General features: G+C 54.1%; 1 protein-coding gene across 1 annotated transcript; it reads right to left on the bottom strand.

The window, feature by feature from the left end:
- Positions 1-1,954: 1,954 nt before the first annotated feature.
- On the bottom strand, positions 1,955-6,397 carry POM121L2 (POM121 transmembrane nucleoporin like 2). The gene is made up of 2 exons (XM_078446467.2): positions 3,107-6,397; positions 1,955-2,930 (listed from the first exon to the last, which is right to left on the bottom strand). Exon 1 carries the CDS (start codon positions 6,355-6,357, stop codon positions 3,349-3,351), a length of 3,009 nt encoding a protein of 1,002 aa, XP_078302593.2. The 5' UTR covers positions 6,358-6,397; the 3' UTR covers positions 1,955-2,930; positions 3,107-3,348.
- Between the last annotated feature and the right edge of the window lie 13,535 nt (positions 6,398-19,932).

Raw genomic sequence — 19,932 nt, 5'->3', positions numbered from 1 at the left:
AATTGACTTCTAAAGTGTTCCTTCCAGGGCTGCATTTCCTTCATATCAGTTCTAAGAGTGTATCAAGAAAGATCAAAACTAAAACATGGATATTAGTTTTCTGGAAGCACATTCTCAGACAGGTAGAAATCACGTCCTTTCACCCAGTTACAGAATTTTTCAAGACTTGTGTACACACAACAGGCTTCGGTTTTCTCCACGTTGTCCGCAAGGTCACAGTTCCACCGGCACTAGGCAATCTAGAAGCTTCACGGTGGTTGCTCTGCTGGGGAGGTGGTCTTGTGTCCCTGTGAGGAAGAACGGTGTCCACAAACAGGCGCTCAGAGGCTCTGGAAAGCTGCCCCTGAAGGCAGGGGGCCTCTCTAAGACCTGGCCGACTGGTTCTGTGAGGAAGGCCAAACAAACACAATCTGTGTGGTGCTTTATGGTGGAGGCGGGAGAAAGTACTGAGGAGGGAAGGGGCCCCTCACACGGCCACCCTCCTCCTCATGCTCTCCTCTGTGACCCAGCCCAGTGTGATGTGACTAGAAAGCGTCCATCTGCCACAGGAGAATGCTCAGCAAAACTGAGCGGTCACACCCGTAACGACAACATCAACGTGGGTCAAATGCCCTTCTCTCTCCTTAATAGGAAACGTATTTGTATTTTTTTTTGGGAACAGTCTAGAAGGCTTTAAAATGAGAACCCGATGTAGGTTTCTCAAGAATAGGGCACAGGCTTGCACGTAGTGTGAGGAAAACACGGAGCCTCTGAAGATGCCAGAGGCTACCCTCCTGCGTTTGCTGTAGCATAAAACATGCAGAAATATATTTAAAAAGATGTTAAAACATGTATATACAATAAATATGATGTAAAATAAACTAATCTTTACTTCAACACATCCTTTTCAAGTGCCTTCCATTGAACGGACCGTGCCCACCCACCCCCGGCCTCGTGGGGCTTTGTCTTGTCTTTCATTTTCCATGACCTTGACCTGTAGGATATGACGCACTGGTGTCCTGGGTGGAAAGGAGGTGGCCAGCGAGACCAGTGTGGCAAAACAGCTCTTAACGTGACGCCCACGATCCCTGCCTCCTGATGCCCACGCCCTTGTGCGATCTCTCCTATGGCAAAGGCGACAGGAGGTATGTGGTTACATGTATGCGATGACGGGATAAGTTACAGGACATAGTATCACCCATTTACTTGCTGGGACCTAATCCTGTCGCCTCCTCCTCTGCTCACACACCCTACCTCCTGGTTGGCGCTCACTGCCAGCTACCGAGTTCGAACTCACATCCTTAACGGTGGTAGCAGGTGCCTTCACCACCTCCCACATCTGGGGGGGGGGCCCAGTCCGTCCCCCGTTTGATTCTTCCCTCACGTGACAGCCACAGCAGTCAAACCCAAACTTGTCTCTTTCTTAAAATTTCTCCCCTGTTCTCCGCCGTGTTTAGGACCCGGTCCACGCCGCGTGCCCATCTACCTGCCTGCTTCTCCCCGGCGGCACCGGAGGCCTCCAAAGTGATCCTCCCTGCAGGTGATCCCAACACACATCCACTGTGTCTCCCAGACCAGCCTGTGCACGTGCTCGGTCTTTGGCCCCGCGACGCCCTTTTCTACTTGGTGCTCGGAACACCCGAAGGCAGAATGCGAGTCGAAGTGTTCAGCTACCGTGTCAAGGGCAGCAGACAAAATCCTATACGTTCCTCTTGCGCCCACCGCCCCCCCCCCCCCACGTATGATGGCAATCTTGGGTCAGGGGATGCCTTTAAAAGTCGAGACAGCATGGATATTTAGAATCAGACATCCCTGCAGCGGAGTTCTGGCTCTGATGATCTGCTGAGAGAGAGGAGTGAGCACGGACTTTGAAGCCGTGAGGCTTTAAATCCCAAATCTAGCCCTTTACTAACTGGGTGCGCTCGGGCCCCATCTCTACTGCCGGGAGTTTAACAGTCATTCCTGTGTCAGAAGCTTATTTCAAAATTTTATTTGTGTGTCATCAACCGGTTTAAGATTCTTTTTCCCCTTGGGCCTCTTCCAAGGGATCTATAAGGCAGGAGATAGACGGAGCGCGGGCGTCATTCTCGCCTCCTTTCGTGGGTTCACTAGTGCTGAGGACTGTGTTCCTTCTTACTCCCCTTGGTTAGGGAACAGAGGTCTGCCGGGTATCTGCTCTTCTCCCTTGCTTCTCAGGTGCTAGAGGCTTCCTGCCCCTGCCTGTCCCCTCCGGGAGAGATGTGCGTGTGGAGCGGTGATTTCACCAGGTAGAAATTAAAAGAAAAAAAAACATGAAGTGTAGACTTCGGTTCCCTAACTTGGGCAGTTCTGGCTCACGCCGCAAGGATCGTGACCTTTAATGGGGAGAGAGAAGTCATCCCTTCACGTCAAAACACTGCGGTGAATTCAGGAACCAACAGGCGCAGCCCTTAAGTGGGGCGGTGCACCCCCCACCGTCGGCCAGGTCCCGGAGACCTTTTCACGCGTGCTCTGGCTCTACCCACGTGGCACCGTCCCTACAGGCCATCCCTCCTCCAAACCCAGCTCAAAGCAGGAAATGCGCAGAGCGATGAGCGCGCGTCTTGGCACGGATGCGCCAGAGAGCGCCCGGCCTGGAAGGAGACTGGCCCTGGGCTTTCCTTTTCTGGGGTGAGGAGTGGCCGCTGGGATCAGAGGGACTGAGTCTTGACTTGCCAAGCTCTTAGGGGCTAAATGGGCAGAGAAAGGGACGGGGAAGAGCCTGGAACACCGCTCCTGGGAAGAGACTGGAACAGCTTGGGGTGGGGGGGAAGGAGTACAGCAAGAGAAGCCCATCTCGGTGCCCTTGAGGGTTGGTCAGTCAAGGAAAATTACGGCAGATTTCATCAAGTTCGATTCAAGGTCACATTATATCAAAAGCTCCTCAGGGACTCATCGAAGCACAAAGCAACGCCAAGTCAGGGTAGGCATTCCTAGGGCACCAGAGAAAGGGCACTGCTTCTTAGGGCCAAGTAGAAGCCGGCTAAGACTTAGCATCTGCCCCTCCCCCTAAGGATGCTGGGAGTGTGGGCTGTGCTCCCGGCCTTCCCCGCCGGCCCATCTGTTCCCAAGGAGAGAGCCCGAGGCAGGGTCCTGACTGCGCTCCCACCTGACACGGAGAGGAGTGGGCAAGAAGCGGAGTTTCTTCAACTCCAGAGGTTTGGTCCCACCTGGTTTCATTCCGCTGTTACCACAAGGTACTTGGTCCTCTGATTTCTTCTAGATGATGGATCAGGGTGAGTATGTGGAAGCTCCAGCCTTAGATCTGGGGTATGTTTGCTTTAGAGAATTGGAGGGCACTGAGCTCGTCACAATATGGAGGCCCAGACTGGGGGGGGGGGGGGGCACCGGCTACTTCTTGTGGGCGTGATGCCTTCGGGAATGCCCCTGTTCCCGACTCTTTGGGGTTTTTGATTTTGCTCCAATGGAAAATGAAGAGGCCGATGGTCTGAAAGGTCCTCTCCCAACGGAACTCCGGGCAGGTGGAGAGGCCATCCCAAAGCCAAGGCCGCTGCTCCTGGTAAGGGGCCCGGGGACAGGGGTGCTCTGAGCAAAGGGGGCCATGCCGGGGCCCCCAAACATAGTCTTTCTTGCCGAGGTGTTGGTCCTCCCCAAGACCAAAGGCTTGCTCTGGCTGGCCAGGCCCCGGGTGTTCTGGCTCCGGCCTTTCCCAAAGGGCGTGAGGGCGGCGCCCGTGGTCCCACCTCGCAGTGCTGCGGTGCCGAACGCTCCAGAGTCGGAGCTCCTGTCCGGGGCGGTCACACTGACCCCGGACTCCCCGCAGTCCATAGGGGTCACCAATCCCCCGAAGGCAAAAGGCCGGGGGGCCGTGCTGCCGAACACGGAGCCGGCGGCCCCGCTCCGGCGGGTCTGGGCCGCAGCTCCAAAGCCGGCTGCGCCGGTTTGGCCAAAGGGAGACCCCGCCGGAGCGCTGCCCAAGTTTGGCGGGACGCCGGAGGGGGCGGAGGGGACGCGACAGGGGGAGGCGGAGGGCGTCAGACCCCCAGAGGCCGACCGCGCGGTCTTACCGAAGGCTGGCCCAGCCGGGGTCGGGGCGGGGGCTGCCGTTGCCCACGTCCCCGGACCGAAAGGACTAGTGACCCTCGGGCCCGGCGGGGCCGGGGGTGCCCCCTGCTCCTGCCCACCTGGAGCCCCAAGTGCCGGCTGGAGAGGGGCTCCGGGGGAGGGTGGGAAGGGGGGCCTCGAGCCCGCCCCCGAGGCCGCGGGGAGTGCGGAGCCCACGCCGGAGGCTCGGGCCGTTAATGCCGACCGGCTCCCGGCCGCGGGCGCGGAGGCTGGCGGAGGCGGGCCCCGCAGATCGGCAGAGCTCTTACGAGGGGGTATCTGCACAGCGCCGGAAAGAACCTGGCCGAAGATGGTGACCGTGTGGACGGCAGGGACGGGGGCACGCGGGTGTGGGGGGAAGATGAAGCTTGTGGCTTGGGAGAAGCAGGCCCTGAAGGCACAGGAGGCCCCGAGAAGGAACGCGCGGCAGGCAGGGGCGCGGTCAGCCTGGTCCACGGCACCGCTGAGACTCACCGCGCCGATGTCCACGGGGGGCGGGAAAGGAGAGTCTTGGCAAGCGCGGGACGGGGTGGCGGACACGACGACGGCGGTAGCCTTGAGCAGGCTGCGGAGGAGATGGGGGGGAGCAGGGGGAGCGGGGGGAGAGGTGTGCTCGGAAGAGGAAGGAGCTACCCCCGGCCCGGTTTGACGGGGTCCTCCGCGGCCAAAGATGGGCCTGAAGGTAGGGGCCAAGAGACCCGGGGGTGAAGGAGCCGAGGCGGTGGCCGAAATGCTGGAATGTAAGGAGTCTCCGTTGGGCGGGAGCCCCGAAGTGGGGTTTGGCGTGGGGTGGGCAGAAGCTGCCGCAGGGGGCGCAGATGCAGGGGGGAGGGGAGCCCGGCCGCCCAGAAAGGCCACCCTTTGCGCGGCGGGCGGTGCGGGGGTGAGGGCCGGCCGCTCCGGGGGCGCGGCGGTCCCGCCGGCCTGAGCCGCGGGGGGTGGCCTGGTGGCGTCCGAGGCTGGTGGCGGGGTGGAAGCAGGGGTCAGACGGAGCCAGGTGGCTGCGGACTCGGAGTCAGAAGAGGGGCGCGGAAGGGGCTCTGGCCGCGAGCAGCCGCGTGAGGGCAGCGGGCTGACTTCCTTCAGGGGCGAGAGCGCCGCAGGGACCGCCCGGCCGGGGGACGGTGGCGAGGCCGCCGGAGGCTCCCGCGTCTCTGCGAAGCTTCCCGACCGCGGATCCGCGTCCTGGGTTCGAGCTGTGTCTGCACCGGGCGGACCGGGAGACGCGGCAGGCTGAGCGGCGGAGCACGGCTCGGGGACACAGCGTGTGGGGACCTCGGTCCCGTCCTCTCGGGCTGTACTGCTCCACCGGAGCCCGACTTCGTGCCCCGAGGCCTGGTCCTCGTCAGGGTCCGCATCGCCGAGCCCGGGAGGTGGACTCGGGGTCCCAGGGCTGCGCGGCGGCCGCGGAGGCCCCTGACCCTGCGGCTCAGAGCCGCCGGACGCCGCCGGGGACCTGGCCGGTGGCGGTGGCCCTGGAGACGGAGACCGGCGACCCTTTCCTTTCTTTCTCACCGGCCATTCTGGGGGCTGCAGGGCCGCACCGGGCGCCCTTCGCTTCCCGGGCGCGCCGAGCGGTCTGGACGAGCTGTAAGAGCTGCTGATGGCGTTTCTCGGGGAGCGCGGGGGGCTCCCCGAGTGCGCGCGGGCCTCGGGGCTCCGGGAGGGGCAGCCGGGGCCCCCGCTCGCGCTGCGGTCCGGGCCCAGGGAGTCCGGGCTTCTCCTCAGCGGCCCCGGCCGGGGCTCGAAAGACGCGAGGACCCCGTTTCTCAGCAGGGGCCGAAATGCCGACGGCCTGGGGTCCGGGCTCCGCCTGGCGGCCTGCAGGCCCCCGGGACGCGGCGGGTCTTCCCAGCCCGCCCTCCCCTTCGTGCACCCCCGGAGCGCCCGCAGCACCGTCTCCTTTGCGCAGGGGTCCGGGGGCTTCTCGGAGGCCGGGGGCCCAGCGGAGCGGATCGCGAGCGCGGGCCAGGGCTGGGGGGGCGCGATCCTCACGGTGACCGGGCTCCGCCGCGCCCGCGGGTGCCGGAGGGACCAGACGCTGCGCCTGAAGTAGCTGTCCCACCAGTCGGACGGCAGCGGCCCCACGATGGCGTTGCGGGGCCTCTTCATGGGGAAGCGCCTCCAGGCCTCGTCGACGCGGCCCGCGGGGTCCCGGCCGGGCGGCCTCCGGGGGGGCCGGTGCCGCGGCGCGGGGTGGGCGCGGTGGACGCGCTGCACCTGCTCGGTGGCGTGCGCGCGCCCCCGGGCCGGGGACGACGGCGGGGACCCCGGCCTGCCCAGGTAGCCGCTCATGCGGAGCGACGCGGCGGCCGGGCCACCGGGCGGGTTTCGGTTCCCGAGGTCGGAGTCGGCGTTCGCCGCGTTCCCCCGACGGTTGGGACCCTGGCGCGAGGAAAGGGCGAGGCTCTCCGGGCGCTCCCCCGCCCGCAGGCCCGGCGCCCGGAGGGAAGGGAGGAGGGGACCCCGGGCCGCGCGCCCCGCCGGGGACGGTGCGGCGCGAGCGCACCGAGGCTCGAGCAGCCAGAGTCCAGGGGGCGCGGGATCGGGGTGCGCGGGGACCGCCCTGGAGGCCGCGCTGGCGATCCGCGAGGCGGTTCCCAACTTCCCCTTTCCCGCCGCCCTCACCCTCTAGCCGCCAGTGACCAGCCACCTACCGGGCCCGTCCGACGTCTCCCCGCCGCCGAATCCGAATCCCGGTCGCCCTCTAGGCGTCGGGGGGAAGGCAGGAGGGGATGGAGAGGGACCCAGCGCCTGGAGGGCTCAGGGCGTGGCCGCGAGTCCGGGGCGCAGCCTTCTGTCCCCGCAAGAGCGGGTCGGGACGCGGGACAGTAGTGACAGGTTGGAGGGAACGCTCTCCTCCCGGGTGCCCAACAGTCTCCCTTCCCGAGCCCTTCGTGACTGTCTGTGGATGAATCTACCCCTGAAGTCTCCCCTGCCCACGACCTCAGTGCCCCCGGGAAAGAATTCTCCACGTTGCCTTAAGTTAAAAGTACAAGGTTCTGAACAGAAGACTCCTGGACAAGGGAAGGGGAAGGGGTCCTGTGCCACCGAGTCAAGGCCGGGCTGCTCTCGGCCCCTGTGCTGGGTGCCCAGAGTCCTGGAGGGTTCCAGATCAGCACTTTCATAAGGGTTTATGCGCTGCCGACCTCTCTAGGCTCCATCCGGAACCAGATGCCAGAGGCTCCTTTTCACAGACGGAGAGACCAGAGTCAGCCCCAGGCTCCCGACCCCAGCGTTCAAGTGAGCCTCGGTTACTTCTTGAAGTTCCCAGCTCATGGCCCCAGGAGGCAGAGGGGGCGGTGGGGAGAGCCCCCAGCAGGAGGTCAGCCTCGGAGGAGTGGAGCCGGGGAGGGACCAGACTGAGAGGACCTTGAGACTGGGCTCTGGGTCTGGGTTCAGGGGGCAGGCCGGGCAAGCGATGAGACTCTGGAGGGCCCACAACAGAGCGCAGATCCCTGGGCCTAGGACGGGGTGGGTCTGTGCGAGGACTCTTTACGAGAAAGTAAACATAGGAATAACCTGAATGCCCCAAAACGGGACTTAGTTAAATAAATTATGGTACAGCTATAAAATAGAACAACAACGTTAAGTCCGACCTTTATGTATCCACGTGTAACTATGTCCATGATACATAAGGTTCTTTTAATCTCATATAATTTTATTTATTTATTTATTTTTTTTAATTTTTTTTTAACGTTTATTTATTTTTGAGACACAGAGAGACAGAGCATGAACGGGGGAGGGTCAGAGAGAGGGAGACACAGAATCTGAAATAGGCTCCAGGCTCTGAGCTGTCAGCACAGAGCCCGATGCGGGGCTCGAACTCACGGACCGCGAGATCATGACCTGAGCTGAAGTCGGCCGTTCAACCGACTGAGCCACCCAGGCGCCCCAATCTCATATAATTTTAAATACTAGGCTTTCTGGGTGTGAAAGTGTGGCTATAGATTTTTAATGTTTATTTATTTTGAGAGAGAGAGAGAGAGAGAGAGCTTGAGTGGAGGAGGGACAGAGAGAGGGAGACACGGAACCCAAAGCAGGCTCCAGGCTCTGAGCTGTCAGCAGAGAGCCCGACCTGGGGCTCAAACCCACCAACTGGTGAGATCATGACCTGAGCCGAACGCTAAGGGACTGAGCCACCCGGTAGATTTTTAGATAAAGATGTGCTCAGAGAGGAAGGGAGGATATTGACCAAACTAGTAACATAATGGTTATCTCTGGGGTGGTAATAGAGTGGCTTTGGAAGGAATTCTTTTTGGTTTTCCTGCCCTGTTTCAAATTTTCAACAAGATTACATCTCATAAAAAATCAAACGATCTCCATTTTCAAAGAGAAAGGCTAAAAAGGAAAAAAAAAAAAAGTTGCAAAGAAGATGTATTTGAACTCAGTGTCTGGGGCCAGGAGATGAGCAGGGGGCCATTGGAAGAGTCAGGAATCCAGTCAAAGGGAGGTGGACTATGATCCTTGACAACAGCCTGGCTGAGGCACAGGGAGAAGGAGAATAGAAGAGTACTTGGAACATTCCTGTGTGCACGATGGCGTGACAGTATAACTGAGTTAGAGGTCCCTGCCAGGTAAGGAGACAGAAAGCGTCACAACTCTTGGTGCTGAAAGAAAAAATGGGTCAACTGGATTTCATTAAAATTAAAAAAAAAAAAACAAACACCTTCTGCTCTGCACAATACTGTTAAGGGAATGAAAAGACAAGCCACAGACTGAGAGAAAATATTTGCCAAACATATCTGCCGGAAGACTCGTCTCTAAAATATACCTAGAACTGTCAGAACTCGCAGTGAGTGTTTCAAAACCCAGTTTCAAAAGGGACAAAGGACCTGAACAGAGAACTCCCCGTGGAAGGTGTACAGATGGCCGACAGACGTAGCAATAAGTGCTTGGCATTGGTCGTCATTAGGGAATCGCGAATTCAAGCATCAGTGAGATACCAAGGCACACGTATCAGAATGGCTAAAATCCAGGACACTGGCAACACCAAAAGTTGGTGGGGATGTGGGTCGACGGGAAGTCTCACTTATCGCTGGTGGAAATGCAAACCGGGGAATACTTGCCACTTTGCAAGACACGTGGGAAGTTTCTTACAAGAGAAAACATGGTCTTACCGTGCCATCCAGCAACCACACTGCTAGGTATTTACCTAAAGGAGCTGAAAAGTTTTGTCCATGCAAAAACCTGCACATGAATGTTGGTAGAAGCTTTATCTATAGTTGTCAGGAATTGGAAGCAACCAAGGAGCACTTCGCTAGAGGAATAAACCGTGGCACACTCCTACAGTGGAATATTATTCAGCACCAGACAGAAATGAACTATCAAGTCACGAAAAAGACACGGAGGAACCTTAAGGCTGTATTGCTCCGCAAACAAAACCAGTCTGAGAAGGCCACGTGCTGTTTGATTCCTGCTCTTTTACATTCTGGAAAACACAAACCTATAGAGAGTAAAAAGATCGGTGGTTTCGAGAAGTGGGGAAATCGGTGGGGCGCAGGGGACTTAATTCTGCGTGAAACCACATCGGTGGTCACAAGATGTTGTGTATTTGGCAAAACCCATAGAATGTAGGACAAAAGAGTGAACCCGAATGTAAACTATGTGCTTTAGTTAATAATAATGTGCCAATATTGATTCACCAGTAGTAACCAATGTACCACACCAAGAAGATGTGGATGGGAGGGGAATCGGGAGTGGAAGCAGGGGAGGAGAGAGTGTAAGAAAACTTTCTGTACTTTCTCTTCCATTTTTCTGCAAACCTAAAACTGTTCTTAAAGATATAAAGTCTGCTAATTTTAAAAATTAAAATGGGGGCGCCTGGGGGGCTCAGTCGGTTTAGCCTCCAACACTTGACTTCAGCTCAGGTCTGATCTCACGGTTCATGGGTTCGTGAGTTCGAGCCCTGTGTGGGGCTCTTCGCTGGCTGACGGTGTGGAGCCTGCTTGGGTCTCTCTCTCTCTCTCTCTCTCTCTCTCTCTCTCTCTCTCTCTCCCTCTCTCTCTCGCTGCCCCTCCCTGCTTGTGCTCTCTTTCTGTCAAAAATAAATAAATCATTTATTTAAAAAATGAAATTTGCAATGTCTTGGCGCTTGGACTCCATGCCTCGGTCCCCTTAAAACCGCCTTATGATTTACTTAACACAATAGGTAAATCACAGGTGCGTCGCTATTTTGTTGTTTAAGCAAGTAATGCAGGCATTCAGCACATTGTCAGTTACGCGGGAAATTAAGGCAATTGTTGACAGTTCTCGTCGGCGAAATTGACAAGCCAAAGTTTAGCGCAGCTCACTTTACCTGCCTGCCCTTGTGCCGGATCCCCTTCCCCGGGATCTGGGGCCAGGGCCTTGGGGTGAACTGAAATTCGTTCCGGGAGAGAGAGACGGGAGGGGTGCGGCCTTGGAAGATGGGGTGGTGGGTCAGGGCAGCTTCCAGAGTGAGGGTGATAGAGACCAAGGCAGACCTGGGGAGAGGGAGGGTGCAGGGGGCCGGGATGGGTGTGGGGGGGGGAGGGGCAGGCCCTGCGGGCAGAGTTGCTGGAGAGTCAGGCAGGTTGGGGCAGAAAGCACCGTGGCGCCGGCGCGGCGGCGGCTCAGGCTCTGACCTCTGAGGGAAAGATTCTGCTAAAAGGAGTGCCAGTTTCTGTATAGAGAATGATGCTACTTATATTTTCAAAAAAACGTTTATATGTGTTTCTGGGGGGCGGGGTGGTGCCCATTCGTGGACTCAGGCCGTGAGAACGTGGTGGCTTCAGTTCCTGTCTCCCGGGACTGTATTGCCGGGAAGCCAGGGTGCCGGACCGAAAAGGAAGCCTCGTGACCCAGGCTGCAGCCGAGGGGGACGCGCGTGCGACAGGTGTGGGAGATGGAGGGAGGACAGGCCGGAGGAGGGTGCCCAGGTCCCTCAGGAGACGTTGGGGGCCCGCGGGGTCGTGCTTCCTGAGGCTCTAGGATGGGGCTGGTTTTGGGGGTGCGGGAAACACCCCCAGGGGCTGGAAGAGGCAGGTGCTCCCGGAACCTACTGCGGGAGTGAGTGTGCGCCGCACGGCAGCGGGGAACCCGCGGACCGAGAAGTCCCCGTTCCCGCCTCCAGGCTTCCAGCCCCTCGGGGTCCCACTGGCGCCGCCGAAGGAGTCGAGGACGCTTTGCTGCCCCGGCTCCGCCTGACGAGCAGGCGAGGACGCGCTGACACCACCTGCGTAAAGGTCGGAAGCGGGCACACCACGTGTCTGGCCACGCCTAGATTTGTGGCGCGTCTATAAACAACCGCAAAAGAATGGTGAACACACACTAGCAACGCCTCTGGGTGGAAAGGTGGCATCGAGGAGGAGCGATCTGAGGCTTTAAAGCCCCAGGCAGGCTCTGATTTCTCAAGCTGTATTGTGCAAATCGGTGTATTCGTTTTACTCTATATATTGCATCTGGGGGCTTTGTTTTGTAAGTTTAAATCCAGGTTAGTTAACACATCATGTAATAATGATTTCAGAAATAGAATTTAGTGATTCGTCACTTACATACAACAGCCAGTGCCCACCCCAACAAGTGCCCCCCTCGATGCCCATCACCCATCTAGCGCCTTCCCCCCCCCCCCCCACCTCCCAGCAACCCTCAGTTTGTTCTCTGTATTTATGAGTCTCTTACGGTCTGCCTCCCTCTCTGCTTTTATCGTATTTTTCCTTCCCTTCCCCCATGTTCATCCGTTGTGTTGCTCAAATTCCACACATGAGTGAAATCGTATGCTAATTGTCTTTCTCTGGCTGACTTATTTCTATATATTGCATTTTTGGATGGGTATGTGATTTTATGCAGTCTACTTTTCACACTGGAATATAGTGTATCCGGGTCAATCTTATGCGGTTGAAAGCAATTAAGGTACAGTAAAAAAAAATTTTTTTTTTTAATCTTAAATCATCTTGTATGTACCCACTAACAGAGGGACTAGGGATTCTATTAAAGTTTGGGGGTTTAGCTCCTTGGACAGAACACGGCGTTTCAGATCGCTTTCTAAGAAAACTTCAGAGATATGAACCCACGCTGAACGTTTTGCTCTCACGGCAGCGTCCGAAAGGGGGAAAAACTTCTCTGGGAAGCTGCAAGAAGGCCCGCGTGAAAGCCGCGTGGCGGTTCCGTCTGTCAGCCGGCTGAAGCTCGGAAGCGACTCATCTCCCCGGCGGAGCTCCGCAGCCCCGGGAAACCCAACAGAAGGTTCCAGGCATCGTGGGCGTTGACGACAGCACGCGGGCCCAGGTGGTGGCGGTGCGATTGTTAAGTAACGAGTCTACGCGACGTGCCGGGGGGGGCGCGGCCTCTGGGAGAGCGAGCCGAGCAGGGCGCGCCCGGCAGAGGGCGCTCGCGGAGGGCGGCGGGGGCAGAGGGGCGGGGGCAGAGGGGCGGGGCCTTCGCTTGAAGCGGCGCCGCGGTGCCGGCCTCCCGGCGCCGCGTGGGGAGCCTCGGCCTGCGATCGCGGGCCCCGGAAGCTTCCTTCGGTGAGGATTCCGCGAAGCCTCCCGCTCTGAGAACGTGAGGGAGGTTCGCAGACTCCTGCAGGCGTTTCTTGTTCTCACTTAGCGCCCGCTTCGCGGGGACAGAAGGGCCCTGCGTTGCTTCAGCGCCTTTCCGGTCGTCTTCTCGAAACCCCTCCTGTTTCCCCACCGGAAGGCCCAGCGCCGTCTCTTTGGTCACCAAACACCGACTCTTTGTCTTTTTGTTTTCTCTTCCTCCCCCCGCTCCCTTCCCTTATGTCTCTTTTCCTCGTCTGCTCCTTCTGTCCCCGAGCGGCGCTCGGCAGGACGGATCCAAGAGGCGGACTGCCTGGCCTCGGTTCAGTCCCCGCGGCATCTTCGCCGGGTGGCCCTGGGCGAGACTCTCTGCCTGTCCTCGTCTGTAAAGTAGGAGCGGTCCCCGTTCGGCCCTCGGAGGATTTTGTGAGAATAAACTAAAGTGAGTCTCTGTGAAGCCTTAGGACGCGGCTTTATACGTAGTAAGCGCTGAACAAGTGTTTATCGAATACTTAAGTCGTCTTCTCTTACCTTTATGGTAAACTTCCTGCGTTCAAGGCCATCTCAGCGTCTTTTTCCACGTTCACGTTACTTAAAAGGTCCAATTCCCAGGAGGCGGTTAAGCATCTGACTCTGGATCTCGGCCCTTGGCCTCACTGTGTGAGTTGGGGCCCCGCGCTGCGCTGGGCGTGGAGACTGCTTAAAATAAAAACAAAAGACAAAACATCCGAGTCTCAATCCCCTTTGCTGGGTAACCTCTTGTCTTCTGTTATAACTTTTCTTGCTTTTTTTTTTTTTTCCCTGCCTTATATTTTATTCATCGTTATTACAGTCCCTTTCTTTCGCATTTAAGAGGCTTTGCATACGTTCCAGACATTCTACATATTTTCTTTATGCTTTTTGCAACCACTTATGTACCAAGCTTTTCTCCTTTTTCCTGGGACTCACTCTCTATCGTTCTGCAAGTGGATCTTGATTTTCTCTGATTTCACCAGTGGACGTGCGTAGCTTTTATTCCTGTTTCTCCCGGGAGCCTTTCAAAATTTCTTTACCTACAGCTCTTCAAAGTCTAGCATTCTCCTTTCATCTCATGTTGTAGCCCCGCGGAGCATCGTTACTCTCGTTACCATAGCAACTGTCTCTTGTCTTCCACTTTGCTGCCGCTGGTTTACACATTTCATTTTTATTTTCTCTTTCTTCATTCTTAGTCCTCTTTCCACGGATCCCCTTAATTTCTTCTTTCCCTTCTTTATTTTTGCTCATTTTCTTATTAAATGTGTTCTCTTGTGTTTTTTTTCCATTATTTTTTAATCCTTCTATGTCAATCAAGATTTCCAGTATTGTTTTAATTATGCCTTTAATTATTCTTTTAGCTTTTAATATCTGTATGTATATAGTTGTCTAGAAACGCAGGCATTCTTTTTTTTTTTTTTTTATCCATTATCTTTGCGCCTTGCCTGTTTGCTTAATTTTTTCTTTGTTTCTGGGGCTTCTCTTTAATGTTTTAGGCCTTCTTGATGCAAACCTCGTGCTGGTTTACACACCTCCGCTTTCACATTGTTGTGTTCACTGTATTTTCTTCTTCCTCAGTTTGTCTTTGTAGGATTGGTCAGGGTTCACCAGAGAAACGGAACAAAGGGCATCTGGAGAGGGTGAGACAGAGAGAGAAATTTTAAGGAACTGGCTCCCCCCTCGGTGGGGACTGACAAGTCCCAGTTCTGCAGGGGAGGCGCTGGGCTGGAGCCGCAGGGAAGAGTTGTCACAGTTCCAGCCCAAAGGCAGTCTGGGGCAGAATTTTGTTACTGATTGGATGACACCCACCACATTCTGTAGGGAGGGTATCCCAATTTGCCCCAAATCTACTGATTTATATATTAGTCTCATCTAAAAAAATACCTTCAAGTAATATCCAGACTGGTGCTTGACCAAATAAATACCTGGCCACAGGTCACTTAGACAAGTCAACACCTCAAATTAACCGCCCCCCCTCCCCTTCCAAGCTCTCTCCCTGTGAACGTTCCTCTTCAGTCTCCTCCTTCTCGGGACTCAGGACCCGTCCTCTGCTTGTCCCCTCTGCCCTCGCTTTCTCCAGAGCAGCTTTGCATAGTGTGCCTTTCTAAACGCTTTCAACAGACGCCACCCAGAATGGCACCCCAACCGGAGGGGGCGCTTGCAAAACCAAGGCGGCTGAGCCATTCCCTCCGACAGCCACCAAGCAGGTCGCGACACAAAACGACAGACGAACTCGAAGCACGCTGTCTGCATTGCACACACCCCCACCCCTTCCCTCCGACAAGCCACACCACGATCACAGTCTGCCGTCTCCACGGTCATGGAACTGGACGGTGGGCGGGCACGGCGCCCGTTCCTGTGAGTTTTCTCGTTCGGCTCAGAGTTCCAGAACAGTTGCTTCTGTTCCTTGTGGCCGGCTTATTGGTTGCTCCCGTGGAGGGAGTGATTCTGGGAGCCCCTACTCTGGCACTTTCTTGACGTCCTGTGTGTTCACCGGTCAAGGACGTTTCTTGCAGGTACGTTATAGTTGGCTCTTGCTTTCTTTTTTTTTTTTATCCTGCCTGACAACATGCAGCTTTTAATTGTTATGTTTATGTTGAGAGAGAGAAAGAGAAAGACAGCACGAGTGGGGGAGGGGCGGAGAGAAAGGAGGTTCCAGGCAGGCTCCCCGCTGTGAGCCCAGTGCCCAGCGTGGGGCTCAAACTCACTAAACCATGAGATCATGACCTGAGTGGAGATCAAGCGTCGGATGCTTAACCGACTGAGCCACCCAAGCGCCCCAATAGCCTGATTAATTTTAAGCAAGAATGTGATGCCATCAGACAGAATGTAATTATTTTCCACATACTAAATATGATGAGGGGCGCCTGGGTGTCTCAGTCGGTTAAGCGTCCGACTTCGGCTCAGGTCATGATCTCGCGGTCCGTGAGTTCAACCCCGCGTCGGGCTCTGTGCTGACAGCTCAGAGCCTGGAGCCTGTTTCAGATTCTGTGTCTCCCTCTCTCTCTGACCCTCCCCCATTCATGCTGTGTCTCTCCCTGTCTCAAAAATAAATAAAAATGTTAAAAAAATTAAAATAAATATGTTGAATGGCAAAGTCAAGCAAGAAAATCGAACTAATTGTAAATGCACCACAGAACACCAGAAAAGAGATTTTCAAGTCATGAGTTAAAAAATAAGTTTGGGGGATGCCTGGGTGGCTCAGTCGGTTAAGCCTTCGGCTCGGGTCATGATCTCATGATTTACCGGTTCAAGCCCCGAGTCGGGCTACGTGCTGACAGCTCGGAGCCTGGAGCTTGCTTCGGATTCTGTGTCTCCCTCTCTCTCTGCCCCTACCCCCTCATGCTCTGTCTCTCTCTCTTTCAAAAATAAACATCAAAAAAAAAAAAAAAAACTTAAAAAAAAAGTTTGGAAGAACGAGCCAGGAAAGGAGGGCTATAGTGCTTATTTGTAGGACATAGAATCAGTATGACATTTCTTCCCCCTATGAAGGGGGAGTTGTAAAAAAGGATTTAAATGATGCCACTTTCAGCTCTACACTCAATTAATGCTCCTGCCTGAGAGAGGAGAAACAAATTTGGAGTGTAAAATCGTGAGTAGCGTTTGGCAAATGTGTATGCGGTCAGTAGTTCTGGAATTCGGGAGGAAGGTCTTGGCCAGAAACCATCACTGGGATAACAATGAGTCGTTGCAAGTTCCTACATGTTACAGGATTGTCCAAACTCCTTAAGACTCTCCGCGTGTAATTTCTTTTGCTTTAGATGTTGAAGATACATATTTTTGAAGATTTCATTTTCGAGGAATCTCTACATCCTGCGTGGGGCTTGAACCCACAACCCCAAGATGGAGTCCTACACTCCACGACTGAGCCCGCGTGGGCGGGGGGAGGGGGGGCGCTGCTGGGCATTGAGGATGGTTAAGTTGAGGTTGAAATTGTGGGAGTGAATGGGATTGCTAGGAAAGAGCACGGAGTGAGGGCAGAACCCACGAGAAACGCGGAGGTGCAGGGATCGGAAAACAGGGCTGCGGTGGGGGGGGGGGGGGAAGGTCAGAAAAGGAAGCTGAATGAGAAATGGGACAGCAGAAGACGAGGAGTAGCAAGGATGTGGGAGCGGTGGGTGGTGACCAGCCGTTCAGTCTTCTGCCAAGAGCTTTACATATACCTTGTGAAGAAAAGGAGAGGTCTACAATTTCTAGGTCAGTGTCAGGAGAAGGGCTGTTTGTTAATTACATGACAGAGACTTTGTCGTTTCTGTTGGGTGGCTGGAAAGCGAATTTGTCTGGTACCTTAATGAATACAGCTGATCCCTTTGGTCACCTCCGTGGGACCCTCACGGCATCCGTAAACGTGAGAAATGTGTTCTCTAAGCAAAGGAAATTTGTCGTAACAAGCAAAATTAGCATTTTAACCGCAGAAACTACTCAGGAGTTTTAACTGTAAGGTCTAAATATGTTTTATGATTCGTAACGCAGCAGCGTGCGGTAATTATTCTGAAAAGTGAATTCTATACATGTACTACCATTTTTTTAAGTTTTTAAAAAAATGTTTATTTTTGAGAGAGAGAGAGAGTGGGGGAGGGGCAGAGAGAGAGGGAGACACAGAATCCAAAGCAGGCTCCAGGCCCCGAGCTGTCAGCACAGAGCCAGACGCGGGGCTCGAACCCACCAACCGTGAGATCACGACCTGAGCTGAGATCCAGAGTCAGACGTCCGACCGACTGAGCCACCCAGATGCCCCACCTGTACTACTGTTGTCCATAAAAGGGACACAATATTTAAAATTAAAGCTTAGAATTAAAAAAAAACAATGTTGGAATTTGAAGAAAAACTGCCTTTTGTTATATTCTACATTGTCCTTATTTTTTCTTTCTTTCTTTCTTTCTTTTTTGCTTTTTGCAGAATTGTCTTTAAAGTAGAACAGACCCCTCCTGGAAAATGGCCTAGAACAAGGATCAAGGTGTGCACGTGAAGCTGAACTGGTCCATACAGGGAAACGCTCCTCCAGGAGTGTGAACGGGGCACGACACCGAGCCTCTGGAGACGGCACAGATGTGCTGTGGATCCCTGAACATTCGTTCTAGGGCCCCCGCGACTGCTGTCATACCGGAAATAGATTTATGTGACCCTTTAAGTGACGCTGCTTCCGTCAAGCAATAATGCAAGTTTTCTTTTCAACTGGCGTAATGTGGGGGGTTTTAATTACCTTTCAAACTGGCATTGGGCGCCTGGGGGACTTCCTGCTCTTCGTTGTGTATCTGCACGTCGCATTCATTCGACCTCATCAGAAAAAGCCCTTAGATGCGATTCTCGTGCATCTAACTTTGGCTGATGTGACAACAGCCACCTTCAGGGGCGTCCCATATATAACGTCCTCCTTCGGAGTCAGGGATGTTTTGGAGGCTGTCCAAAACATTTGTAAAGCTGTGCTGTGCATTCACAGAGTGGCGCGGGGTGTTTGTATACGTGCTGCTTCTCTCCTGAGCACGTTTCAGGCCCTTATGATCAGCCCTGCTGGCTCCAGGTGGGCATGGCTCAAGTCCAAGATCTACGCACAAATCCTGCCCCTGTTGGTTTACTCCTGGGCCAGCAAGGTGCCAATCAACACGTGGGTCATCATAAGCACTGTGGTCACAGGCAACTCCGCTGGGGTCGGACCCATATATTCCCCGAAGTTCTGTAAAACAAGGCGGTTCGCGTACCATCAGGCAATGTTGTTGCGAACTGTCATGTTTATGCAAGATTTCTTCTTTTTGTTCCTCATGATTTGGACCAGTTTCTACATGGTGACCGTCCTTTTCAGGCACCACAAGACAGCCCTGCGGATTCACGGTACCAGCCTCTCGCCACGATCTTTTCCCCGAAACAAAAGCCACCCGCGTCGCCCTCTTGCTAGTAAGCTGCTTTGTTTTCTTTTACGGGGCTAGCATGTGTCTTTCCATTTATATGGGCTCTTTCTACGAGAAAAACCTGATGCCGGAGAGGGAGAGCATCACTAGTTTTCTCTCATTTTGTTACCCAATGGTCTGTGCTTTGATGTTGATTAAATATGGTAATAGGGTTTCCAGATATGCCTGTGCCTTTTCAAATATGATCATTTTCCCTTGCTCACAACTGGGATTTCTACTGCATCTAAAAAATACTGATAAAAATTGTTTTAATTGCAAGAGAACACGGTGTTAGAATTGGTATGATTTTAAAAGTTTGCCTATGTCAAGGAGCGCCTGAGTGGCTCAGTGGGTTAAGCGTCTGACTTCGGTTCAGGCCATGATCTCATGGTTCGTGAGTTTGAGCCCTGTGTCGTGCTCTGTGCTGACAGAGCCTGGAGCCTGCTTTGGATTCTGTGTCACCCTCTGTCTGCCCCTCTGCCACTTGCACTGTGCCTCTCGCATTGCCTCAAAAATAAGTAAACGTTAAAAATTATTTTAATAAAAAAGTTTATTTATAGTGTGAGAGAGAGAGCAAGCAGGGGAGGGGCACAGAGAAAGGGAGAGAGAGAGTGTCCCAAGCAGGCTCTGTACTGTCAGTGTGGAGCCCGACTCAGGACTCCATCCCACAGGGCTCGATCCCACAAACAGTGAGACCATGACCTGAGCTGAAACCAAGAGTCCAACGCTTAACCAAGCCACCCAGGCGCCCCTAGAATTATTATGAGTATTAGACAGCAGTCTTGATTACATCTAGGTAAAAAATTTGAGAAATATGAATCCATACGATTCAATCTATGAAAATCTCTTCAAGAATAAAAGAGCACATTGTGGATGAATACGTACAATATAACGTACATATAAATTCTAAAAACGTGGAAAATTATATCGATAAAAAATTACAATGCAGTAAAAATAAAGAAATGTAATTAATGGTAAAAATCAAAATCGAGAGAGTGTTATCTTTTTTTAAAAATTTTTTTTGATGTTTTTATTTATTTTTGAGACAGAGAGAGACAGAGCATGAGCAGGGGAGGGGCAGAGAGAGGGAGACACAGAATCCAAAGCAGGCTCCAGACTCTGAGCTGTCAGCACAGAGCCCGACGCGGGGCGAGGCTCGAACTCACGAGCTGTGAGACCATGACCTGAGCTGAAGTCAGATGCCCAACTGACTGAGCCACCCTGGTGCCCCAAGAGAGTGTTATCTTTAAGGGGTTTGGTAGAAGATGCAAAAAGTTGGGAACCACATTTTCATTTGTAATATTTTGTTTCTAGATTGGGTTATGTATCTATTATTAACATTTGTATGTGCCCAAGATGTCCTATAAATACATTTTTAAATAAGCAGATTAGTTCTCATTTTCATACTGTCTTGTAAATCATTTATTTGCACACATTTTGCATTAGATTTATAGAGTTGGTTAGATTTATGATTT

The sequence above is a fragment of the Panthera onca genome, chromosome B2 (genome assembly GCF_046562875.1).
Source record: "Panthera onca isolate mPanOnc1 chromosome B2, mPanOnc1 haplotype 2, whole genome shotgun sequence".
NCBI classification, from domain to species: domain Eukaryota; kingdom Metazoa; phylum Chordata; class Mammalia; order Carnivora; family Felidae; genus Panthera; species Panthera onca.
The sequence above is the reverse complement of the archived record's forward strand: the minus strand, read 5'-3'. Positions and strand labels throughout refer to the sequence as shown.

Bases quoted from the DNA above. Each gene is read 5' to 3' on its own strand.
- POM121L2 (XM_078446467.2), bottom strand. From the start codon at position 6,357: ATGAGCGGCTACCTGGGCAGGCCGGGGTCCCCGCCGTCGTCCCCGGCC.